This window comes from Taurulus bubalis, assembly GCF_910589615.1.
Source record: "Taurulus bubalis genome assembly, chromosome: 3".
NCBI classification, from domain to species: domain Eukaryota; kingdom Metazoa; phylum Chordata; class Actinopteri; order Perciformes; family Cottidae; genus Taurulus; species Taurulus bubalis.
This window is the reverse complement of record NC_136591.1, coordinates 33,920,128-33,945,756: the sequence shown is the minus strand read 5'-3', so window position 1 is coordinate 33,945,756 and position 25,629 is coordinate 33,920,128. Positions and strand designations below refer to the sequence as shown.

Sequence of the window (25,629 nt, the reverse complement as noted above, 5' to 3'; positions counted from 1 at the left end):
ATTCCAAAAACCCTGAAGTGCATCAGAAACAGTAATACTGATGACTGCTCATACCGCTTATTGTAGAATCCTTTTTAATTATTTATATATATTTCAAACATTGGATCTTTTCCAACAGGTCCAGTTCACTATCCAGAACAAAATACTTGTACGACCTTTGGTTGAAAAACAACGCGGTGCTAAAACAGCTGCTCGCGTTTGTATTGGTAAGACGATGCAGGGATCTAGATCTTGACCGGCAGAGTGGCCTACGTGGGAATCGACCCTGTGACCCACGTGGGAATTGACCCTGTGACCCGACGCTGTGTTCACATCTTCCAGCACCCCGTCACGTGAACAGCAGCCAACATGCCCGTGTTGGTGCCATGGTGAGTGAGTGGGAACGCTGCAACACAAGGACTGCTGCGATAACGCAGTCAACGGGATCAAGGGTCCATCTTCTCCTTCTTCTTAAAAAGCTTCATCAGCTGGTTAAATCTGTGAGCGATCTGGTGAAAGAGGGAAAACAAACAGTTATTACTCCTTCATCACAGTCATATGCATCGCAGAACTACAGAAAAAAAGAAGAGCTGGACATACCTGCTCCGATGGCTTGTCGAGTTTCTCTGCCAAGCCAGAGAAAGTCTCACGCGAGGCACCTTTTATCTTCAGGTCGATGAGAATGGCACGATCTTCATCTCTGTGGTGGGGGAGCACAATAATGGTGATGAGCATTAATCCTTTCAGGCACATCGGGCCTCACAAAAGAACCGCTCGCACAAACGGCTCCATTCTTAAGTGGCGTGAACGAGGAGAACGCGCCGCATTCAACGACATTCTCAGTTTTCTACCACCGTCAACGAGCCTTTACGCGGAAGCACAAACACGTCTTCGCCTCCGACGGAAACGTCAAAGACACGTTCAGAGTTCAACAAGAAGTAAAAATACTAAAGTACTATTAGCAAAATGCACTTCAAAAGGATTAAAAGTAAATGTACTTGCAAAATGTCAATCAATGTGACCATTTCTTGTCTCTCTCTTTTTTTTTAATCCAAAGCGATTTACGTTTTTGCTCTATACGCCGTAGACACAGCAACAGGGAGCAATTAGGGGTTAAGTGTCTTGCTCAAGGACGCGTCGACGTGGACTAACGTAGCCGGGGTTCGAACCACCAATCCTCTGATTGAAAGAGGGGCATGCTAACCACTGAGCCACAGTCGCCCTTAGTTTACTGAATCTGTTATTCACGAATTCCTGAGGAAGGGGAACAAACGAATACACAACAAAGTACTGACCTGGTCCACGCCACCACCACCTCGCCCTTCTTCCGGACGACGTTCTTGGCAGAGAGACTGTTGGGGGATAGACATGCCGGGGAGGACTTTGATTCACCGTCGTCTCTCTTGCAGTCGGACACGACCTCCTCCTCTTTCTCCTCCACATCCTCCTTCTCCACCTCCTTCCTGAGTCGCTTGGATCTCGAGTTCTTTTGGCCCCGTCTGCGTTTTCTACCTTTGTCGCCATCCCCGCGGCCTTCCTCCGGTGTGCCGCCCGCGCCCCGCGCGGTGGCGACGCCCCTCTGCGACACCGCCGCTTCATCTCTCTCAGAGACGGAGGCTTGCGACGGCAACACCTGGCTCCTCCGAATCGTTCCCAAGCCTCCGGCTGGTCGACGCGGACTGTTATCCGACACGCTTTCGGAGCTACTCATCCTTTTCCGACGATTCGACGAAAAAGCTTTTGAGGAACCTCGTCGAGTCGTCGCTTCTTTCCCGCGACTCGCCTTCTCGCCGGTAGTGACTGCGATCTCTTCTCTGCTGGCTGCCTGGCTGATCTGTCCGAAGAAATGATCGGGGCTTTGAACACTGTTGTCTAACCGGTTGCCTGAAGCGGCTTTGGGCGGATTTGTCCGTTTCTGTGAATCCTCAGAAAGACAAACCTCTGATGAATCTTTTTCGTGGAGTGAATCTTCCGTTAGTGTAACGTCGGCGTCTACGTCCACGTCAGCCTGTTGGCGCCCAGACAGACCGTTCTCCAATGGCGCCGCACTTTCCCGACCGCCTTTGGCTCCCGCGTCGTCTTCTCCGTGGCCTTCTTCCGTTAGTGTTCGATTTAAGCTGTCGTCTGCGGTGAGCGTGGTGTCTGCGCCGCTGCTCGCTTGGCGGATCTTCACGATGAAGTGATCGTTGGACTTCTCCATCACCAGCGCCTGCATGGGCAGGTCGGTCTTGAACACGAAGGGTGTGGCGAGCACCTCGCTGCTGCTGCTGTTCCTGCCGCCGCTGCTGCTGCTTCTGCTGGAGCAGCAGCTGGAGTTGTCGGTGTCCAGGGCCAGGTGAATGTCCTGCTCCGACGCGTCCTCCCCGTCCAGCAGAGCGTCCTCGCTGATGTGAGCGCTGATGACGCTGTCCGGGGTGGCCATGAGGCGCATGCTCGACGGCTGCAGGAAGCTGAGGTGGCTGTCGGACTTGAGCGGCGACGGAATGGTGAGGGAGACGGCCAGGTCTTCGGCGAGAAAGGAGTACGTCCTCTGTGAGGCCGAGCCGGACTGCAGCGACGACCGGCTCTCCGACGGCACTTCCAACATGCAGCTTTCGTCAAATATAGCCGGATTCAGCTGGATCTGGCCTCTGGATCGTGGGGACACCAGCCTGCGGGGGGAGATGCTGGACCACGTCGCGATAAGCTTTGAGGGCGTATCGAATTTCATCGGGGACAGCAGTTTGGACGGAGAGTCAAACTTAGTTGGCGTGGCGATGCTGATGAGCCTCTCCCCGTCCTTCCTCGGCGTACCGAGGGCCCAGGCCGCGCCCTCTCCGGCGATGCCGCCGGTTTCGAGCAGGTCGGACCCTTGCAGGAGACACTTGAAGATTTCTCCCATTTGAGTGTCCCTCACCAGGTTGAACGTTAAACTGGAGGCTTGCTGCTCCGTGAGAAGCTCAAAGTCGGTTTTGTCGAGCAAAGAGCCATTCTGGGACGGCAATGACGGCACGCTGCTCTTTCTCTCTGGAGTTGAAGGGATGTTTTTCGATGGGAGGAAGACACCCACAGTTTGTGCATTTGGGTTACTTGTAGGACGTGGGTCAACACTTCTGCCTCTTTCCGAGCGTGTGATTCGGATGTCTTTTCCTCTGCTTCCGAGGCCGGTTTTGTAGGGCGCGACAGCACGATTCATGCTGGCCGGAGACAACTTTGCCTCCATTTGTTGAGACTGCGGCTTCTTTGCGGGAGGCTGTCTGGACACTTTCTCTTTTCCGCTGGTTCTGTCGTCCTCAGGTTGAGCTCTTGCTGGTTTGCAAAGGCTCTTCAGGGTCATGTGAATGTGCTTAAACAAGTAGTCAACTTGGACATCTACAAAGTCCCACAGCTTTTGCTTCAGGTCGACCGCTTGCTGTTCAAAGATGCGTTTCACGATGCCGTTGTTTGATACGTTGCCGAACACGGAAGCGATCAGTTTCTTCAGCTTGGACTTCAGTTCCTCTGCCTGACTGCATATTTGACCGAAATGAGCGCCATCAACAAACTCTAAAAAAGACTCCTGGAAATTCTCCATCACGCCGTAGAAGCTCTTCTTGGGGAAGGTCTTGTGGAGCTTCATGTACTTTTTTCGGATCTGAGCACGAACAGCCTTGAATGTCCCCATTATTTCCTCTGTGGTGGAAAAAGAGGCTTTGCTGGCCGCGGGACAAACCGTTTTAAAGCGACTCTTCGGGCTTGGTGTGCTTCGGGTTGACACACCCGCCGTTTCTTTTATCGCGACACACTTTGCTTCAGACTTCCTCTTCAACAAAGTCTTAGGACTCGGTTTGTTTCCAATTGGTTGCGCTAACTTCGCCTTCTTGGTCGCAGGAACAGGAGAACCTCCGGCCAGCTCGTCACTTTCGCTTAAGATCTCCCCGTCTTCCAGATCGGTGTCGGAGCGGCTTGAAGGCGGGTCGGACTCCTTGTCCACCGGGTTTTGGGCGTCATGGTTTGCAGGAGAACCTGGATACTTGTTTTCTTTGTTTACATCCAACTTCTTTGAGTTGGCATCAACAGGACTACTGGAGAAATCTGCCCAGGAGAGAGAAAGCAAGAGGGACATTCAGCATCTCATGATTAGGATCAGAATATCCCATTATTAGGAGGTTTCTTGTAAAAGATCTGTATCATGTATTTATGATATTCAGTACATGATTACCTGTTACTGCCAGAATGGATTATGGATTGAATATTTACAATTTGTCTCTCAAAGTGCTTATTTTTTATTATTATGACCATCCTAAAACAAACACATAAATATTGTGTAATTATCAGGTTGGGATGCAAACTTTATAATCACAAGAAAACTCTTATTTTCTTTTCTTTGATGAATAATACGGGCTTCCATAGTTTGGCTCTTGTTGTACTGTTGTGGTTTACTACAGTTTTTGGGCCATTATCTCAAACTGTTCCCATGTGATCATAACTTAAAATATGTCATTATCTTGGAACAACAATTGTTGGTACTTCCTATTCTATTATCCAAGTCCATTTCAACAGGTTGGCAAGAATTCAAGAGGATAAAGAGAAACTGGCAGACGTTTTTATATTCCATATATCCTTCTTTACCTGACATTACTCACAATGCAGGGATGAGCAGTGGACTACAGAGGTACGGTAAACTCACGCCTTCAACTCCACACCTCAAGATAAACTTTTCAAAATTGTAGTCTTCAGACCAAACTGACACTGACTCATGTGACACCACTTGTGGGCACAAAAGGCTTTATAGTACTTCTGGTGCGTTCCCCTTCCAGATTAGATATCTTGAGTACATGAGTTGTGCTTCGAATTCTGAGGTTGGATCGATCAAAATGGTTGAATTAAACCATCAAATGATTACTTTCTTAAACATGTATATGAGCATAAAAAAAACAAAAAACAAATTGTCTGCCTAAGAAGGCACACAACTAACCTTTTAAAGTGGCTGCCATGGCGGCCAGAAGGCGGCTTTTAGTTTCATTTTGAAGTTATGGTCACCTTATATTTAGTAATTACAATACAATGCAGTTATACGCCAGCTTAATAATAAAAAGTGTGACAAAAACTTTTAAACCAGTAACCAAACTAAATGTTTCAGTTGGTAGATTATATGTCCATCACAGATCTCTCAATAATGAATGCAGCAAGTCACTCTTTTTTTCTGGACCTTTGTGCTGATTGTAAAGCCCTCCAAGGCAAATGTGTATTTGTGATTTTGGGCTATATAAAATAAACTGAATTGAATGTATGTGGACATATTGTTTTATAAACAGGCACCGTTACCTTTTTGAAGGCTCTTGACATGATTTGGCTTGCCATGAAGATGGAGGTGATTTCTCTTGGTTATCCGTATGGGGCTCCTCAGAGGGCTAATGGCGTCGGGGATTCTCTTCAGATTGCTCAGCGTGTTCATCATGGAGTCCTCGTCGTGAAGTAGCGGCATAGAGCTGGACGGCTCAACGTTGTTCTCGCGACTCTTTCGGGGAGTGAAGCTCTTTTTTGGCGTGAAGGCGAGGCCGGCGTACTTCTCTGGCGGCGCCAGCTCCCCCGTCGTGCTGCTGACTTTGGGGATGCCGATGCAGCCGGTAGAAGAGCTCGGCTCTGCTGCGACGCTACTGCTGTCGTTGCTGTCTTCATTTGCCTGTGTCAAAACGTAAATGGCCTCAGGCAGACTTAGCCCTTCCTGTGGAAGGGAGTCAAGGCTTATTGTACTGGATACAGCCTCTGCGTCTTTAGGACCGCCTTGCACGTGGCTGCCGTCTTTCTTGCGACTGGAAACGGACGCAGGAGGACACGGTCCTCGCCGGCAGTCCTGAGGTAGAATAGTCGGAGGAATTTGCTTAGCGACGTCTTCAGCTGCAGGAGTTTCCCTTAGGAGGGAATCTTCTTCGACTGAATCCACGGGGAGGCTTTTCGGTGTACTACACTTCAGCTCCACACTTGGATCAGGCACAACGGGGTCTTTAACAGCAACAGATTGACCGTTATTATGTCCAGGACTTACTTTTTGTGAAGAATTGCCGGACGTGGCAGTGTCACCATCTGAAGTCTCCAGGGGTCCGCAATCATCTACCTGGCTGTCTGAGGCGACCTTGCCCTCAGGATTTCTTGAGATACCTGTGGCGTTTAGAGAAGTGATCGGCGGTGAGGTTGGCGTGAGATGCACAGTCACCCGATTCAGCACAGCGTCTGGGCGTTGGCTACGGGCTGAGGTAGTTTGGGCTGAATTGTCTTTAAATTGTCCGTCAGCAGCAAGAGCGCCACTCTTGTTTCCGTCCTTTCCCTGGACAGCTTTTATGTCCTTGCATCTCTCGCGTGCCCTTTTGAAACTTTTCGCCGTGCGCGTGGATTCTTCTGCCAAATCCCCCGACCCTGCTTCTAATTCACTGCTGTTCACTTCATCGATCACACACATGTCCTCAATGTTGGGCTGCAAGCTCTCATCTTCCGGTTCGTCTCCAACTACCTTGTCCGCTGGTGTGAGGTCAGCCTGGCTGGCGTCGAAGGGCAACACTGGCTTCTTAATTGGCGAAAGGGTCAAGTTCAATGTCTCCATGAAACACAGCTTCCTGTTGTTTGGACTGTTTTCCTCCACAGAGCTTTTCCCGGGGATATTTGGTTCTTCTGATGATCTATGTATGGTCTTGTGTGTCTTCTCTCGTCTTTCCTTACCACCGACGTCCACTTTACCCCGGTCGGATTCTTTTGATCTCGCTTTCTCGTGTTCCCTGCTTGTGCTCCTCTTGTGTTTTCTGCTGACCTTATCTTCATGTCGTCTGTCCTCTTTCCTTTCATAATCCTTTGGTGGCCTGTCCGCTCCCCTCTCTTTGGAGAACTCCCCGCCGCGCTCAACACGTTGATTTGAAGAGGACCTCTTCCGGTCTTTTGACTCTGAACGTCGGACATGTCCGTCACTCATCTTGACTTTTCTATGATCTCGGCTGTGGCCCTCTTTCGAGCTGTGAGTGGCACTATGTTCAGAGTCTGATGTGGACATTTTGACTGCATCTCGCCTACGTTCCCGACTTCTGCTCCTTTTCTTGTCATCAGAGGGAACTGCACTCTCTGGTGGAGGGCTTTTAGACCGATCTGATCTGTGCTTGCTTTTACATGATCTGGAGTCATATCTTCGTTCCGTGTCTTTGTCCGCTTTGTGAGACCTGTTTTTGTCGGGGGCAGAACTGTCCTTTTTGGGATCTGAACCACTTCTATGTCTCTTATCAGTTGGCTCAGGTAGTTTTTTACATTTTTCCTCTCTGTGCTTGGACTTGCGCTTGTCAGATTCACTGTGTCGGGTTGACGAACTGCTACCGGACCTCCTGCTGGATTCGCCGGGCGGATTGCTTTCTTTCTTGAGGGGTTGAGGAGGATCGCTTGGAGGATGATCCTCCCTGGGAGGTGAAGCTGGTAGAGGCGGAAGAGGACAGGATGGAGCAGGAGGCGGCGGTGGACAGGAGGGTGGCGGTGGACAGGAAGGCGGCGGTGGAAGACAAGAGGATGGCGGTGGAAGACAAGAGGACGGCAGTGGAGGACAGGAGGGTGGCGGTGCAGGCGGCCTACTCAAAGAGCGCTGACTGGTAGGTTTTTGATCCCGCAGATTACTAACGTGAGGTTGGTGATGATGGTGACGTTTGACTGATCTGAGGAAAACCAAAGTTTTAAAATGTATTAATCACACATAAATACAAGCAGTAGAGCGCTCAGAAGAAATAACAAGCTACTTGTCCTCGTTTACCGGCTGACATTATATTCTACAATTCCTACATGAAATTAACCTACAGCCCTAAACAGAGATCTCCGCCTGCCGATCGTCTGGGGATTTATAAATGAAAAGCTGCTGCTAAAACTTACTGTTGGTTCAACCTCTGAATCTCAGCATCTTTTCGTGTGACCTCCTGTCTTGCGGTTTGTAAAAGTGCAGAGATGTTCCTTTTGAGACGGCAGTTCTCAGTGTTCAACCCTGTATTCTGTTTCAAAAGACAAGAGAACCATTTTTAGTGGAATAGCCAGGTTCCCTCATCAGATTATTCCAGGATCACCTCAAGAAGGGGCTTCAAACATATATTTGTACAATACATTTGACAACAAAACTTTCGCTTTCAGTTTTGGCCTTCCATGAACACAAAGTAGAGATGTTATGATACCGGGGATGATTGCGTATTGGCCGATACAGAGTACTGATCCGATACCATTGTGTTAAAAACAAAGAACGTTCAACAGGTCATAACTCCAACTCTCATACCTATTTTATATTTTCGTGAAAACATATTTAAATAACTGTATTTATTCAAGTTTCTCGCCAAAAAACAACAACAACATTTTAGAAGACTACAATTGAACACTATAATTTATGATGCTTGAATGATCGCATCAAAATTTGACCGTTGCCCTGTAGGCAGCTAACCTACAGGAACTAAGAATGGCAGTGACTTGGGGAAACAAAGAGATCGATGAGCTTACATGTTTCAAACATTTAAGCAATAACGCACAACTGAAGGATAAGGAAAGAACACAAACCTGCGTCTGCATCTGCTCCACTCTCCTGCGCAACTCGTGAATTTGGTTTTGAGCCGCTTGGAATCTGGTCTTCAACTGCAAACAAACAAAAAAAGAAAAAGTCTGTGAGATAGTTGGCCCGCTGACAGCAGCATTCTGCATCCGAGCGTGGCGATCTCTGCAAAGTCTGCATCAGAGCATTGTTATACTCCTTTAACAGACTTTTGTTGCGTATGACGCCGAATAATGAACAAAGAGGTAATGCCATACTTCACAATTCACACTAGACTGTTGGCCAGAGGCCATGCTGCTACAGGTCAACAGAGAGAAAGGATGAATGGAGCACACGGCAAATCACCTCAGAGTACGACGTCTCTCTGCTCTGCTGTTCCTCTGTGACAAGTTCTTCATAAAGATCCATCGATTCTTTCAGCTGAGACGCCTTCGGGGACGCCTTCTCTGCGATACATCAAAATAGGACAAATATGATAAACCGCAATTATAAAGCCTCAATGTTTGACGGAGGAATCTGTGCCGTACTATCAGCCCAGCACTGGAATATTATTTATAGTAATAACACTGTGTCACAGCGGAGCAAAGGGAAACTTTCAGAAAGGACTTTTACCTGCATTGCTGCTAAAAGTGATATCCAGGCCATCATAGATGTCCACAGAATCCTCATTGTCATCAGGTACAAAGACTGTGGAATGTAATATACATGTATTATGAATATTACCCTTTTATTCATTATATAGCAAAATAGCCTCATTACAAACCAAAATTCCTTATAATACACAAATACCACTAAATAAAACCAAATGTGAATGTGTGTATAAATGTTTTTTTTACTTACGGCCAGAGGTGTCGTCGGTGTCCATGTTGTCCATTATCCCAAGTGTCTCTGTGGCTCAGTTCCTAATGGAGTTCCTTATAAAGCCAAAGGAAAAGCAATAGTTATTACCAGTCTACAAACAAAGCATAGAATAGAGCAGTGATTGTCAACCACTGTTCTCTGTTCTCCACTGTTGTTTTCCACAATAAGCTATTTAGTAGTAACTAAATATTAGTTATTTTTTGCATAACTTTATTTTCATTTTTCTAACAAAGTGATAACACTTTTTTTTTTTGTCTGATGGAGCAATCTGGTTTACTTGAACACTCTTCCATGCCAGTAGGTAGCACAAAAATGACCTAACATATATGCTGCATTATGCTACACTGTGACATTTGATAACTTTTTGGGTTGTTGGTGTGCCGCGGGATTTTTTTATTGTAAAAAATATGCCGCGGCTCAAAAAAGGTTGAAAAACACTGGAATAGAGAGCAGAGACCTGACCACAATCAAACAAACAGGGTTCATACACATTTTGACCAATGGATTTTCATGACCAAACATTTAGTGAAATCTCGGTGTAAACATGAAAAAGTGAGAAAATGTAGTATTTAAACTAACAATGAGAACTCCAAAGCATGAACGTCATGAACGTCATGAACATATGAATACAACACATTTCCATGACTTTTCCAAAACCTTTGGGATTTTATTTTTTTCAAGGACTTTTACAGGCCTGAAAATAACCATTTCAGAACCCTGAATAAAAATACATTAAAATAATCCACAATTTATTCTAGTGTAAACATGCCAATCTTGAAGCGGCACTCCAACAATTCTACACAAATGTCAGTGTAGCAGCTGTTCAACTCTGTTTGTAAATTCTTCAGTGGCTCTGGAGAAGCTTTGAGAATGACCCAGATGATGTCATCTGAATAACCTCATCTTTTGCTTTGCTATGATACATTTCCAACACAAGGCTTTGGGCTGCAAACCACAGCTTGTGGAGTTTCAAATCTGTCTGTAGGGGAGGAGGACAAATAGACTATTGGTCGCATTATGTGAGGCTAGAACTTTAATTTGGATCGCTTTTAAAAAATGTGTCTCTTGTTTGTCACCCAACTCAATGAACGTGCAATACCAAAACACCATACTGGTTACAGATAAGTAGGGCTGGGCAATATGACAAGATATGAGGATATCAAGTTGTCAGTTTTCCATATTGTTTATACCCTGGTAGTCATCCCTGTATTACCTCTAGTTGAGGTAGCTGCAGGGAATGCTGCAAAAACAATGAGCAGAACTACTTTATGACAAATTTATTTGGTTTCCACGTCAACCAGTGCCTTGATTTTACATTTGATGTGTCAAAAAGATGGAAGTGTCAGTTTGGCTGTTCTTCCACTGAGCAATTTCCTAATCGGTTTACCCACAAAACGCACGATGAGGTAACCTACTCGTCTCTGGTGGGCTAACAAAGGCCGAACACTGTGTCGTTAGCTAACGCTGGACCTCTTTTGTCCACTTCCAACCTAACAAAGACGACAGCTGAGGACAACAGACTTTTTTAACAGCAGAGAAAGGCAGAGGGGAAACAAGAGGAAGCCCACTGCTGAGTTTTCATCTCGTGTCGGAATATCGCTCCACTTTTGTCACTTTCCTGAAGCTGAAACTTGACACTGAGCTCAGACTCGAAGCTAACGTTGACATCACATAGCTAGCTAACCTAACTAACGTAACTATCGTCTAGTCTGGGAACTCTGAAACCACACACGACTTTAAGTTCTGATTACTTATTCTTATTAATAACTAACAGGCTTTTGGTCTGTGAGACCACTGTTTGCTGTGTACAATTCATATGCTGCCAGAAGGGGTTAGAAACTGACGGTACTACCGGAGAAAGTGCTCCGCGGGTAAATTCGGGATACGTATGTGAGCGCCGTGTACCGGCCCGACACGAACGACACGCGCATTGCAGTTCGCTAACCATGTCGGTTGACTTACTTGTTTGCGTGCCGTTACGTGTCCTCCCGTTGTTTACAACTGTAATGTCGCGCCAAGACTTCGTTGCACCGGAAGTAACGACATTTCCCGCCGCGGTCTGTCACAGCCGTGGGTGTGTTCTCGCGGCTCCTCGGTTTTTTTTTTAGAAAATATTCCTCAAAACAGGGGTGAAACACGGAAAGGGAGCCCCGTTGTACGGCGTCTCGTGGCCTTCACATCCCGCCACAGCCAACTGACACAAGCGAAAGCATTAAAAATAATGATAAATAAATAAAAATCCGCCGATGTGGAGGCAGCTCGCTCGCGCGAAAGTTGTTCCACCCGCGGGGTTTGCGCTGTGCTCGCGCGTCGCTTTCCGGGCGCGTCACGCACGACACGATCACAGCGCGACGCAGCGGAGCGCGAGAGGGGAGGAAGGGGGAATTCAACCCCGACCCGACCCGACCCGGAAGGAGTTGCGCTTCACTCACATGTGGACAGGAATTTAACGCCAGACACGGGAACATGCATGCGTGTTGTGATACAACCACAGGCAGACAAGCGCGTGATGTAGCTCGTAGTTTGGTTTAATATCAGCCACTGTTCGTAAAACGCGCGAGCTCGTTTTTACGCTGAAGACCGCGCCGCCAGAAGGCGACAAATGATACGATGGAGAATTTAGAATTAAGCCTATCGTCACTGGGCACCATATCCAGGCATGTTGCCAAAAGTCACAACGAACTGAGCCAATATCTATCCAAGCAGGTAAGACATTTTCACTTCGGGGTGGTTCGGATAAAAGATAAAAAATGTATAGAGTGTTTTCTTTTCACGCGGACTCGAAACGTGTCCTGCGCGCAGCGTGCTGTCACCTTCCCCATCACACGTCTGTAGGGACCCTTCAAAGGACACACGTTGAGTGTGTTTTGAGTCATTGAACTATTCTGCTGCCCGGATGTCAATATTTTTTAAGAAATAATGATTTCTGTGTGTCATTTTTATGTCAGCCAATCAATGTCAATTGGGACCCCCATCCCGCACAATCTCTCCTCAGATATGGAGCCAGCAGGACAGGCAGTGTATTCTGGAGTGTGTGGCCCAGCTGCTGTTGGAGAAGGATTACACCCTGCTGATCGCACGACACCTGCGCCCGCTGGTCCTGGATCTGCTGGAGCGCAACGCAGAGAGGGTCAAAGCCGGAGCCAGGATCAACCATGACCTCCACGAGCGCCTGTGTGTGGCCCTCAGCAAGCTCCTCGGCGTCAGTCCTGATGCGCAGGCGTGAGTGGAAGCCGGACCCTCTGGCACTCAGACACCCGACTGATCGCCCGGTCGTTTCCGCGGCCCACGTCCCCTCTGACCGATTCTCCCACGTCTCTCCGCCAGGTTTGCTGCGAGGTACTTCAACGACGCCCCGCCTGTGTTCCAGCGGCTCTTCTTCACCAGCGAGGAGTCATCGGCCGTCCAGTACGGCCCCAGGAGGATGAAGCTGCGCGACCTCATGGGTGCCACCCTGCGCTTCCTCCAGAGTGACTGTGCCAAGTTTCGAATGCTCTGGGACTGGAGTCCCTGCGTTTCCCAGCTGCTCACCAGCGATGTCATGGTTCGAGGGTATGTACCCGTTTTCCTCTTGACACCCATAGAGGTGAAAACCATTTTTTTTTAAAATGCATTTTTGGGTCATAGAACATTGTAAAATGTTGCACCAGATATGTGTAACAAAGTGTATCAACCTAAAAAATTGCTGCAACAGACAGGATTGAGCATGTGAAGGGCCTTTCTATACTTCCATCATATTTCTCTAAGCTTGTATACACTATATCTTATACACAACATCACCAATTATAAGTGGAATATACGACTGTCCCGCTATCTCCCCCGGGGGTAGGGAGGTTGTGGAAGAGATTAAAGATTAACTGAACACATTTAGGCAAAATGATTCTGAACCCACCATCACTGGCACATCTAAATATAATTCATTAACCCTAACATTATTTTTAGTCAATCCAGATAACTAAAAGAAGAGCTGTACATATATATTGTTTCTCAGGTCAAAAAGTTAACTTTCTTGCTTAAGCTACACATTTATTTTGTGTGTGTCTGGTTTCACTTGTTAACAAGCCGCTGGTTTTTGGTCGCTGATGTCTTTATTTTATTTTTTTGGAACCGGCAGATACACAAGTTTGTTGATTTTAAGTACAACCAAACGCTCTAAAGACATTTTTAGGCGACCGTTTAAAAAAATAGTTTTCTACAACAAAAAAATGCACTGGGAAGAAGAAGTTGTAAGACGGAAAAACTCGAGAGCACGTCGTAAAGCATAACCTGCTCTATTGTATTTGACTCTAAATGGACCATTATTTACTAAATGAACACCATGCTGTATTGAAGAAGACTTGAATCTAGAGATTGAGACCATAAACTCACGTTTACAATGTTTCCTGAGGTAGTAAATCAAGTGAGAAGTAGTCATTTAAACTTCTGTACAGTTGGACTTTTTTAGCAAGCAGAGGAGTCGCCCCCTGATGGTCATTTGAAAGAATGCAAGTATAAGGCACGACTTGTTTGCATTATTTCGCCTAAGAAATTAAACATACAGTATTTTCTCTTTGTCTCCAACAGGTACACTGCCAATTGTTTAGCGATGGTTTCCCACATGACTGATAATCAGAAAACCATCTTTCTGAGAAAGGTGCTGTCGAACGATGAGATCCTTCACATGAAAATTAAGTATGTGCCTTTTTAGTTTTTCCTTGTTTTTAAATATCTTGCCATATATAGGGCAGAGTGTTTTGGGACATTCTTAGTTTCAATCTGCGGTGGAAGAAGGGATCTGATTCCGTACTTGAGTCAAAGCGCAAATAATAATAACAATTACTCTACTACATTTGCTGAACACAACATTTTACCTAAACTTAAAAGAACAGAAGTATCATGTTAGTATCATAACTTTTTTTTATTTTATGTATCTTTCATTAGAGCTTTGGAAGAAACTCAGCAGCTGGAGGTAGAAAAAGCCCTGGTGTTATCCAATCAGGGCTCTGTGATGTGGCGCCAGGAGAAGGCTAATAAGTTCACCAGGGGTCAGGTGGTATCAGAGGATCTCTCCCAGAACGTTGTGGCAGTCTGTGGTGTTGTGCTACCCCGGATAGTTCCTAGACATACTGAACAGGTCTGTACACTGATTTGTTGCATAAAATAGTCCGCTGTTGATCCTTTTTGGTCCTAATGTTGGTTTTGTTTTGCAGAGAAACCCAAAAGATCTGGTGCTGGTGGACTCCACGTGCCGTAATCTGAGAAGACTGGCCTTGGCCGTGGCTTCCCAGAAGCCCGTGCTGCTCGAGGGTCCTATCGGATGCGGCAAAACTGCCCTGGTTGAGTTCATGGCTGCTGTCACAGGACATACGAAAGCTACAGAGATCCTGAAGGTCCAGCTTGGAGATCAAACTGACAGCAAGGTGAGACTGAATGGAATCAGCCTGAACCCAAAGGGGCACTCCACCAAGTCTCCACATACAATTCAGTTTACTGAGGCTGAACAATTTTAACAGTTATAACGCCTGCAATACAACCTGCAAATGTTTTAAACAGTAGGAAGTTGCATTATGGGGATTGTAGGATCCAGTGTTTTTAAAAGCTTGGCCCATACAAGGGACTACTAGTCGGGGTCTCGCAGCCTCGTCGTCTCCATTTTCTTCTTCTTTCTATTCTTAAAAATAATTTCCCATGACTGTCTTTCAACTTTATAGATATTCAAATACTAAATCACCGGGGTGCCCCTTTAACATTCGATGGTGGGCCGAACTTTTGTGTGAATGTGTTTTCGTTATGTTCACAGATGCTGCTCGGGATGTACCGTTGTACTGATATACCCGGGAAGTTTGTGTGGCAGCCAGGAACGCTGACGCAGGCCGTGTCCAAAGGCCAGTGGATCCTCTTGGAAGACATCGACCACGCACCTCTGGACGTGGTGAGTTCACACTTGTTGACAATGCGTTCGCACCAATGCATCCTCCAAGTAGATTCTAAATACAACAGCTCAATGTTAAACCCCTTTTGTTGTGGCTGTATCAACCCCCAACTGGACTGAACTCTTTTTTTTTTTTTATATAAAGATATCGGTGCTCCTGCCTTTGATGGAGAATAAAAAGCTGATGATTCCGGGACGGGAGGATTGCATCGATGTTGCTCCTGGATTTCAGTTCTTTGCAACAAGAAGGTAAGAACGTCATTACATTTCAAACGTACTTGTGGAACAGCAGCTCGTATGATCTTTGGCGGTAACCTGATTATCTTTCACTGGATGTGTCTCACTGTCTGTGTCATGTTCCTGTGAAAACAAAAATCCTCCTCGACGGTATCCTGCAGTCGGCCTCTCTGATCTTTTTGCATCGTTACGGTCTCAGTAAGCTTCAAACAATGTAGATCGTCTAAAATCACTTTTTCGTTGGCAATCGCCAAGCTGAAGCAAGCGAGTTACACCCATATTTTGCAGAAAGTTTCGTTAAATCCAACTCGCGACACTCGTACGGTTTAGAATGAGAGTATGAAAAATGATCTTGCGTGAACCCTGGTGTCCTACATATTGGTGGACAAAGGCGCTCAGCTGCACACGCAAACGGTGACGGAAGTAGCCGTGTGATCAATGGGAAAAGAGAACTTGAGAAAGTTCAAACCGGCCGAATCCAGTGGCCAGTCATGACATGACATGGGTTTGCTTGTGCGTTTGCAGGATGTACCTCACTGCCGGCAGTTGGCACAAACCGCAGAACTCCCATGCGGCGCTGCTGGATAAGTACTGGACCAAGCTGCAAATGGGCAACATGACACGGGAAGAGCTGAAGAAGGTGAGTGTTGACTATGTGTCTTTTATCATCTACGTTTTCATTATGGAGTGAGGAGACGACCTTACCCCCCCCCCCCCCTTCTCTCCGTGTAGGTGCTCATCAGCCGGTATCCGAGGCTGACGGTGGTGTCCGACCGCCTCCTGGACATCTACTGCCAGCTGACCGGGGAGAGACACTCTGACCCGGACCTCCAGACCAATGACACCAGCCAGCAGCTCAAGTCTGAGGACAGAAGCACACCGCTGGAGGGGAGAGCCCTGTCGCTGAGGTGAGGCCCAGCTCACCCCTCCCCCTGCTCTCCCTTTTGCTTTCCTTTGTCGCTGGTTTTGGCAAAATAGTGATTTCAGGAAAAGGCGTCCCAGTGAACACTCGGCGCGTGTGCGTGTGTGTGTGTGTGTGTGCGTGTGTGTGTGTGCGCTAAATGAAGTGGGGGTACCTTTGTGTTCAATAGTTAAAGGTGCAGACCATGAACTGAAATCTCAAATTATTATTATTATTCTGAGCCTCCTACCAAACATCTTTCATAATGATGAACACAAACCATTGGGCAATTATTGGACATTTCGCTTGGCTTTATCCATCATTATTGTTATCTCGCACTGACCAATTGGTAGCGAGCGACGCATCCATCCTGCCATCGAAATCCTGCCATGCAAAATTGTTATTTGTGTAATGCGCCGCACTTATCGCAATTTTTCTGGCAATTCGTCTTTCTGTCTCAGTCTTCTTCTTTCATGGATCAAGCTCGCTAGTTAGCTATGTAGGACCTTTTTAAAAAATGTATTCTAGCCATTTAGCATCATAAAGATGGCGGTTTTGTCAAATGTGCAGCAGAAATGGAAAGGGAAGAGATCCGGATTTTAAGTCCTTAATACACCGGGTACTTCGTTTCCCATAATGCAGCTCGTCCGTGTTTTTTTTCCCCCCTCCATGCCTTCCTATAATCTTGTGCCCAACCCAAGAACAATAACCCCCGATAATGACATTGTCTCACTTGAGTTATCCATAGACGGATGCACAGTTCACGTGCCGTCCACAGCCCCATGTTACAGTGTCTGGCCTCTCTGCGCCAGCCCTTTTGATCCCGACGGACACCAAAGGCCTTACATCATCAACACTGCCAGCCGGTCTGCAGCGACAGTCTGTAATTAGCTTTCCGCTGCTGCTTGGATTATTGATTGGGCCGCCCTCTATACGAGTGGGCCGGAATCCCAGATCCTCCAGGTCAAACCGAGGCCTTCTCGTTGAGGTAACTGGTTTGTCAACGCTTCCTTGCGGGACATCCTGCACAAACCCCGCCCTTTCTAAGTAGCCAAGCACCCGTTGATAGCGACAGGCAAATCTTTTATTCACTTTGTCTCGATTTTTTTTTTTTTTTTTTTTTATTAAATGACAACGCGAACGAAAATCCGGCCGTGAAATCAATGTGTGTGTTTTCCATGCCCTGCGCTTCAATAGCACATGTATGCTTTTCATGGATCAATGTAATTAACTGCATAGCTCGGGCCCGCGGTGCTTGGATGTGTTGCTCATGTTACATGTTGTTGAAGAAAGCCTCCATTTGCTGGCCGCCACAGTGACGCTGGGTCTCCGTTTTTTTTTTTCCAATGCGTGAATGTTTTAAATGAAGCCCCGTTTTAAAAATAATAAATAAAAAGGTTTTCTTGATGCGCCTTCGTGATCCCACAGGGACCTACTGAAATGGTGTGAGCGGATCAGCGTTAACTTTGACGGCGCCTCATCGGTCACGGCACACCATGTCTTCCAAGAGGTGAGTGGGTTTGACCTCTTGACAAAGCATAGCGTTTTCGCTGTATTTAGCTCGGTGCCGCAAGTGGTGGTGTTTTTAGGGATGTGTTGTCGTTACTGATGGATGCCTTTTTGGTGGGTGCCTCTCTTTGCCAGGCTCTCGACTGCTTCACAGCCATGCTGTCTCGTCCTGAAAGTCGGCTGCGAATGGCCGAGATCATCGGAATCAAGCTCAACATCTCCAAAGAGAGGGTGAGTGGTCAGCTTTGGCAAAAACAATTTTTTTTGGAGGAGAGGCATTTCCCATTCCTGGGGAAAATGAATAAATAAATCTAGCACTTTGTAATTTCCGATTTGCTTTTATAATCTACGTTGTAATTCCAGGCCCAGCACTTCTGCCAGATGTATCAGCCCGGCATCTCTGTGTCCGAGCTGGAGGCCTCGGTGGGCCGAGTGACGCTTTGTCGAAAGCAGACCGAAGCGGTGCAGCTGAGTGTGTAAGTGAAACATCCCGCCCATCGCCCCCTTTGACCTCTTGTTTACAGCGCATCAGCTGATCACTGCATTCACCTACTGATGAAACCAAGCAGACCCCCCTGCTGGCAAATTGAATAAACATTGAATTGATTGTGGTAAACTCGTCCATCTAATGGCTCGGCCATCAGGACGTGCCCAAATATTCTCATGGATTATTCCCGAAAGTCAATATGAATGGGCGTAGACTAAAAAACGAACATTGCGTGTGACTTTATGGACCATTATCCAGGCGTAAACGCAAACATCACAACTGTTTGCCAGTTTGTTTCTTGTCGCAGTAAAATAAGCCATAAAAGGTGTATATTCCCAAGAGCAATTATTATAATTGTTAGCTAATAATTGTGGCTAATGTTAGCTGTTTTGGCAAACATTGCTCTACTCGTGCTATCCTGTATCTTTCAAAATGTTCTGGTCACGACAAAAAATGTCACAATTATATTTCTCTTCACTATTCTTTTTCTTTCAATCGTTTGCAGTGTAAATCCCTTCATAGTCTGGCGTGTGGTCATGCCAACGACTTTAATCAATCATTTAATACTAAATATTGAACCTGTGATCGCGAGATAACAGGATTGAAACGCACGGCCTCCCTCGACTTCCATAATAAACTTTACAAAATGATCCAACTTAAACACACTAAGGAGACGCATGACAATTGACAGCGTTATTCTCTAAATATGCATCTACTGTCAGTTAATCGGGGCTCTTGCGGTCATGGAAAACCTAGAAAAATCATGGAATTTTAAAATGGTTATTTCCAGGCCTGGAAAAGTCTTTGAGAAAAATTAAATCCCAAAAGTTTTGGGAAACCCTGGTTAATTAAATGTGTTTGACACTAGAGATGTAACTTTTCCCGATTTTTAAAAGGCATTTTAACCTTCAAGCCTGTTTCGGTAGTCTGCATATTATGGGTGAGGGGCGGTTGACTGTGACACCAGCATCTACATACATGCCACTGAATGTGTAATCATTAAATGTGTTCTTCATGGCCACGAACAGGGACAACCAGACATTTGCTGCCACGCGTCCCTCTGCCGTGCTGCTGGAACAGCTGGCCGTGTGCGTCGCCAAAGGGGAGCCGGTTCTCCTGGTGGGAGAGACGGGAACCGGCAAGACTTCGACCGTCCAACACCTGGCCAGAGTCACAGGTCTCTATGTTCTCAGGGTTACATACGAGCTTCTGATAAAAGCAGCAGCACATAAATGACTTGACGTGGTTTCGACTCCATCCCTGATTCAAATATCCCCCCATTGTGTTCTCCAATGCAGGACACAGGCTGAGGGTTGTGAACATGAACCAGCAGAGCGACACTGCCGACCTGCTCGGAGGGTGAGAGGCACACAAATTTGACCTTACTATCACTATCGTAGCATTTTTCCATCACATAGAGATTTCATCTTGTGGTGAAATCCCCCCAAAAATTGGTAATTTTGATGGATAAATACAGTTTGGGCTGCAACAGGCTTTCCCTCTTACACAAGGGCAAACAAACACAATTCCATCTCCGTATGATGGTGCATAGAGTTAATTGTATTGATAATATTAAGACACTCATTTGTAATAATCTGCTCAGGGACTACATATGAAAATGAACCCTCATTACACATTTCCATTGAGGTGGAAACTGAAATGCTGATTAATGTGCACTGTTCCTGGTCGACGTATAAATAAATGCGTCTCCAAACAAACTCCCTCTGAGGTTGCAACTTGCATCATTATGTTATTTATTCTGTCCAATGCAGCTACAAGCCCGTGGACCACAAGCAGATTTTGCTCCCTCTGCGGGAGGCCTTCGAGGACCTGTTCTCCCAGACATACTCGAGGAAGCAGAACCTGACCTTCCTGGGTCACGTGCAGACCTGCTTCAGGGGCAAGCGCTGGCAGGACCTGCTCAAACTCATGGACCACGTCTGCAAGTCGGCGCTCACCAAGGAGCTGCAGGAGAAATCAAATGGTACTGTAGTGGAAAGAATTAAACCACGGTTTGTATATTGGCTTCTGTAGCACAATAAAAGACTAATGTTCCCTGTGTGCGTTTGTGCAGCTGCCTTGCTGCAGGAACACTGGGAGGCATTGGCCGCCAAGCTGAACCAGACCCAGCAGCAGATCCGAGCCTGTGAGGCGGCCATGGTCTTCGCCTTTGTGGAGGTAAAGACCTGCAAGGGGTAGTTCGGGGGCGGGGGGGAGATTTGTTGAAGAGATAGTTTGTATCTTTTTAAAGGGGTTTGTATGAGATACTTATGCATTGTCGGCGTATTAGCTACAGTAGATAGTCGACACTTCCCCAGTTCAGAGAAACAGACAAGAGTGCCATCACTGTGGACGGAGATCAGCAGCAAAACCTATTCTAGACACCGCTCTGGTATTCCTGTCTATTTCTCCAAACTGGGTCTCTGGTAGCCTAATGATTAAGGAGGCATATAACCTCTCTGTACTGTCAACTGTCAAATAAATGCAGAAAGTGATGTAGAGCCTTGGTGGAGCAGCTCTGACCACTTTGTGTTCCTCTGTAGGGAACGTTAGCTCTGGCGGTAAAGAAGGGCAACTGGATCCTGCTGGACGAGATCAACCTGGCAGCGGCCGAGACCCTGGAGTGTTTGAGTGGACTGCTGGAGGGCACCGCCGGGTCTCTGGTGCTGCTGGACCGTGGGGACACTGGTGAGGACCGCTGTCATGTCTGAATCCAGTTTCAAATGTGTTCATCACATCCAAATAACTTATTGAATACATTCAGGAGAAAGTAGTAAAATACTCAACTTGTGTGTATTTTGGATGTTTTCCCTCCTCCAGTCTGAACACATGACAGCCTTTTAGGGCTACGCAGCATCTCTACCAGCACCAAAGCACTACATTATTCACTTCATCATCAACTAGATCCCACTGATGGGCCCCGATTTTTGTCATTGTGAATGAAATATATTTAGCCAGTCTGCATTGTCTTTTTCTCAGATTCCTAGGATTGCAGCTCATATTGATATGTTCTTTTAAATCTTTTATCACAGAGCCCCTGGTCCGCCACCCAGACTTCCGGCTCTTTGCCTGCATGAACCCAGCTACTGATGTGGGGAAGAGAAACCTGCCTCTGGGCCTCAGGAACAGGTGAGAGTGTGCAGAGGTGAAGGCAAAGGGAACGTCTTATTGATCAATCGAGAGCTTTGCCTTCTGGCTCAGCTCCCACTCCATTGTTGCTGATGCCGAACCCAACTGTCTGTCCATCTCATGCTCCGTTTTAACCTAACCTGTGTGGTTGTGTGTGTGTGTGTGTCTCTCCCAGGTTTACTGAGCTGTATGTGGAGGAGCTGGAGAACGAGGGAGACCTGCGGATTCTGGTTTCCGACTACCTCAAGTGCTTGAATCCACACAGGAGTGTCATCAGTGGCATCATAAGGTTGGCCTTTTACGTCATATCACAGCAGATCAAATCAAAGTAACCGCTGTTTGAGACCCTGCTGAAGGAGACTTTTTTTTTTAGCAGACAGATCTTCTAAAAACTCGCCCTATTTGTACAGCTTGTTTAGGCTGTATGAAGTTTTGAGTTGACTCGAAAATCAATACAAAGAAGTAAAACATGACGCTCTTTGTAATAAAGATGGAAATGCATTATCTGTCATAAGGCTTCTTTTTAAGGTAACTCTAGGGTGCAGGGTTTTGGGGACACTCAGTTAAAAAAAAAAAAAGCACATGCCAGTCCTCATCTTAACAGACTCTTACTCCTTCCTTACTCGTCATGCCTACTTTTTTTTTCTTCTTCAAAATCCCACTGTCTACTCAAGCTGATTTACTCCTCGATTGTGTTTTGTGTGCAGCTTTTACCTGTCCGTACGAAAGGAGGCCAACTCTCATCTGGTGGACGGGACGGGCCACAGACCCCACTACAGCCTGCGTACTCTCTGCAGGGCACTGAAGTTTGTGGCAATGAACCCCTGCAACAGTGTGCAGCGCTCTCTCTACGAGGTAGGAGGCTAGGAAAACGTGTGTGTGTGTTTGGAGAAGTTTAGATCATTTCAATATTTTGGAGCTAGTTGTTTCCGTCCCCATCACCTGCATGTATTCAGAGTTGACGGTCTCCCTGATTCATGTTGGCAGGGTTTCTGCCTGAGCTTCCTGACTCAGCTGGACAGAAGTTCCCACCCTGTGGTCCAGAAGCTGGTGTGTCAGCACATCCTGATGGGGAAAACCAAGTGTCTCAAACATGTAAGGACATCTGAGAGCTACATTATGATGTGGGGGTTGAGCAGCATCGTTTGAGTACCAGCAACATTTTTTTTTAAATGTACAACCTTTTATGCAAACCGGGATATTTGTGAGCAGCCCAAAAAGAAATTTTGCTTTGTTTCCTGCAGCCCATCCCGGCGCCCTCAGGCCGGCCCTGCGTGGAGGTGGAGGGCTACTGGGTGTCCCAGGGAGAGATGGAGCCGGCCACAGACCCCAGTTACATCCTCACCGCCTCAGTCAAACTCAACCTCCGCGACCTCGCCAGAGTGGTGTATGCAGGGTAGGAAAACTGAACCAACTGAACCCAGCCTGAACCCTATGCCCATGACTTCCCCCAAATCAATTGGTTCATCTATAAATATCCAGACATTCATTTTGTTGGAGCTAATTCTGGCTCCTGGGAAAGGATGCATCAGTGCGGTCAGTGATCGACTGAGCAGGAAGCGATTTGCTTTTGTGCCTCTTGTATGGCTAGATAAAGCATTAGTGAGATTCAACATTGACGTTGGGCTCAGTCAGGGATCCAGTTCCTCCCAGAGGTGTGGGGAGAGGTTTGAGGTCAGGGGAAACTGGGAGAACCGTTACTTTAATACAGCTGGCTTTGTGCAAAATATCATTCCACGGTGCATCGTTAGACTTTGCCTTTAATGGAAGTGATGGGCCCAAATCATGCAAAACACTCTGAGACCAAATGTACTCAATAATATGTTGATATACGATGTACTTTTTGCCATAAAGTGCAATTTAAATTCACATTGTGTCTAACAAAATAAGTACATTTAATTTGAGGAAAGTGTTGAGGGTTTTGGATTACATGGAGTACTTTTCTTTCTTTCTCTCGCTCGCTCTGTTTCTTTCTTTCTTTCTTTCTTGGTTGGGCCTCACAGGACTCACCCGGTGCTGATCCAAGGGGAGACGTCCGTGGGGAAGACGAGTCTGATCCGCTGGCTGGCTGCATCCACGGGGAACCAGTGCGTGAGAATCAACAACCACGAGCACACCGACATCCAGGAGTACATAGGCTGCTACTCGTCAGACGACAAGGGCAAGCTGGTGTTCAAAGAGGGTACGTGGGGAGAACAGTTTCTGACCATAACAGAGAATCTGTCGACCATTGTTCTCCCATTGTGTTCCACACAGACTTTCATCAATTGCGTGTCTCTCTGCTGCAGGTGTTCTGATAGACGCCATGAGGAAAGGCTACTGGATCATCCTGGATGAGCTGAATCTCGCCCCCACCGACGTCCTGGAGGCTCTCAACAGGCTGCTCGACGACAACCGGGAGCTCTTTGTGGCCGAGACACAGGAAGTCATCAAGGCTCACCCCAGATTCCTGCTGTTTGCCACCCAGAATCCCCCTGGTCTCTACGGCGGTAGAAAGGTATCCACATTCGTTCAGTCCGAGAGGGATTTGTCCCTCCGGTGGCATGATTACAGCGAGGTTACCTGCTAGATTCCCTTTGGTCAAACACAGAGGTTCAGGTCGAGAGAGCTCGATAACGACGCGGCAAGATTACCATGAAATTTGATGCGGATATTCTTGGTCCCCAGGGGATGAACTCTAATGCCTTGGTGACTCATCCATTCTATCTTGGTGCAACATGTTTAAGTTTTTACGCACAATTTTACAGACCATATGACGTGAAATTTGCAGAGCACATGTATTTTTCAGGGAGTTAAACCCTATTAATAAAGTGCTGGTCAGGCTCCTTTGGCTATAAAAAATCAAAAAAATCACATGGTTTGCAGACAGTTATGAGAAAGAAGTTCACGGTACAAACATGTCTATTGCACAAAGAGTTGGTAGTGTTGTCTGGGATTGTGTTGTATCTAATATAGTCCACCCACTTCTGTTGAGTAATCTTTTCACTGTCTGATCTGCAGGTGCTCTCCAGGGCTTTCAGGAACCGCTTCGTGGAGCTGCACTTTGATGAGCTGCCCAGTGAAGAGCTGGAGACCATCCTCCACCAGAGGTGCAGCCTGCCTCCATCCTACTGCACCAAGCTGGTCAAGGTCATGCAAGACCTCCAGGTAATACACACAGGTTTATACACTCTTGTATGTTGTTGTAGTACGGACTGTGTACCTTGCGTATCTCTTTGTATTATGTATCTGTTTTGGGTGATCCTAACTCCCTACCTCCCACAATCAGTCCCTACGCAGGGTATCTTCTGTGTTTGCGGGGAAACATGGCTTCATCACCCTCAGAGATCTGTTCCGCTGGGCAGACCGCTACAGGCTAGAGGAGCAGACGGACGCCTCTCAGGACTGGCTGCAGCATTTGGCTGATGACGGTGAGGCTTTGACAGACGTGTCTGTGAAGTCGCTAACCGACACCAGCGTTCCATCGGAAACCTTCGCTAATGTTGTCTTCGCCGTCTTCATCAGGGTACATGCTGCTGGCAGGACGCGTGAGGAAGCCGGAGGAAGAGGCAACCATCCTGTCCATCCTGGAGAAGCACTTCAAGAGGACGGTGAAGCCTGAAAACCTGTTCTCCCAGAAGCAGGTCACCAGCCAGTTCAGTGAGTGGAACATAAAAACACGTTGGCTTCGGGTATCGGCTTCTACCGAGTCCTGGTCCAATACCAGTCTTTAATTAATAAACTCTGGGGAAGTGAATGGGATTATCTTTTATGTGTAATCCACACCAGTCTTGATTTATATTACTTTCCTGACCTTGTAAAACTACATGTAACGAATAAATTAATAGATATTAATATATCGAATTGTTAAACCAGCAACTTGGTTAACAAAATCATCTTCTGTAACACGCTATTAAAAGTTTGGCTCAATTAATGTAGGATGTTTTCACATTCAAAGTGTCTCTGCGGACTAATGTATCAGGGCGGGAAATCAACGTGAGACCATGTCACATATGAAAAAATGTAATTGTCAGTCTTCCTCTTACAAGTTAAAAGTAAAATTCATAAGAAATAAAAACACGCCCTTCCTCAGTGAAATGCATGTTGCAGGTGGTTTTAACACA

At 46.7% G+C, this 25,629-nt stretch overlaps 2 protein-coding genes across 2 annotated transcripts in view; one reads left to right on the top strand and one right to left on the bottom strand.

Moving 5' to 3' along the window:
• Nucleotides 1-60: 60 nt before the first annotated feature.
• On the bottom strand, nt 61-9,365 carry casp8ap2 (caspase 8 associated protein 2; the record flags this gene model as incomplete). Its single annotated transcript, XM_079215791.1, has 9 exons — nt 61-488; nt 580-679; nt 1,275-4,032; nt 5,266-7,622; nt 7,834-7,949; nt 8,500-8,574; nt 8,837-8,937; nt 9,104-9,178; nt 9,332-9,365. 9 exons carry the CDS (start codon nt 9,363-9,365, stop codon nt 426-428), a joined length of 5,679 nt encoding a protein of 1,892 aa, XP_079071917.1. The 3' UTR covers nt 61-425.
• A 2,597-nt stretch (nt 9,366-11,962) lies between these two features.
• mdn1 (midasin AAA ATPase 1) overlaps nt 11,963-25,629 on the top strand; it is a gene marked incomplete at its 5' end in the record, with an annotated part of 49,403 nt that continues 35,736 nt past the window's right edge. The window contains 28 exons of the mRNA XM_079215005.1: nt 11,963-12,058; nt 12,348-12,574; nt 12,680-12,904; nt 13,916-14,023; nt 14,273-14,465; nt 14,542-14,751; nt 15,132-15,263; nt 15,409-15,512; nt 16,026-16,140; nt 16,233-16,408; nt 17,830-17,911; nt 18,046-18,141; nt 18,274-18,386; nt 19,426-19,574; nt 19,696-19,756; nt 20,170-20,381; nt 20,472-20,575; nt 20,941-21,085; nt 21,430-21,526; nt 21,702-21,815; nt 22,234-22,381; nt 22,514-22,621; nt 22,771-22,922; nt 23,530-23,708; nt 23,815-24,023; nt 24,527-24,673; nt 24,795-24,936; nt 25,031-25,165. Coding sequence (XP_079071131.1) covers nt 11,963-12,058; nt 12,348-12,574; nt 12,680-12,904; nt 13,916-14,023; nt 14,273-14,465; nt 14,542-14,751; nt 15,132-15,263; nt 15,409-15,512; nt 16,026-16,140; nt 16,233-16,408; nt 17,830-17,911; nt 18,046-18,141; nt 18,274-18,386; nt 19,426-19,574; nt 19,696-19,756; nt 20,170-20,381; nt 20,472-20,575; nt 20,941-21,085; nt 21,430-21,526; nt 21,702-21,815; nt 22,234-22,381; nt 22,514-22,621; nt 22,771-22,922; nt 23,530-23,708; nt 23,815-24,023; nt 24,527-24,673; nt 24,795-24,936; nt 25,031-25,165 — 3,979 coding nt within the window. The remainder of the gene's footprint in view (nt 12,059-12,347; nt 12,575-12,679; nt 12,905-13,915; nt 14,024-14,272; nt 14,466-14,541; nt 14,752-15,131; nt 15,264-15,408; nt 15,513-16,025; nt 16,141-16,232; nt 16,409-17,829; nt 17,912-18,045; nt 18,142-18,273; nt 18,387-19,425; nt 19,575-19,695; nt 19,757-20,169; nt 20,382-20,471; nt 20,576-20,940; nt 21,086-21,429; nt 21,527-21,701; nt 21,816-22,233; nt 22,382-22,513; nt 22,622-22,770; nt 22,923-23,529; nt 23,709-23,814; nt 24,024-24,526; nt 24,674-24,794; nt 24,937-25,030; nt 25,166-25,629) is intronic.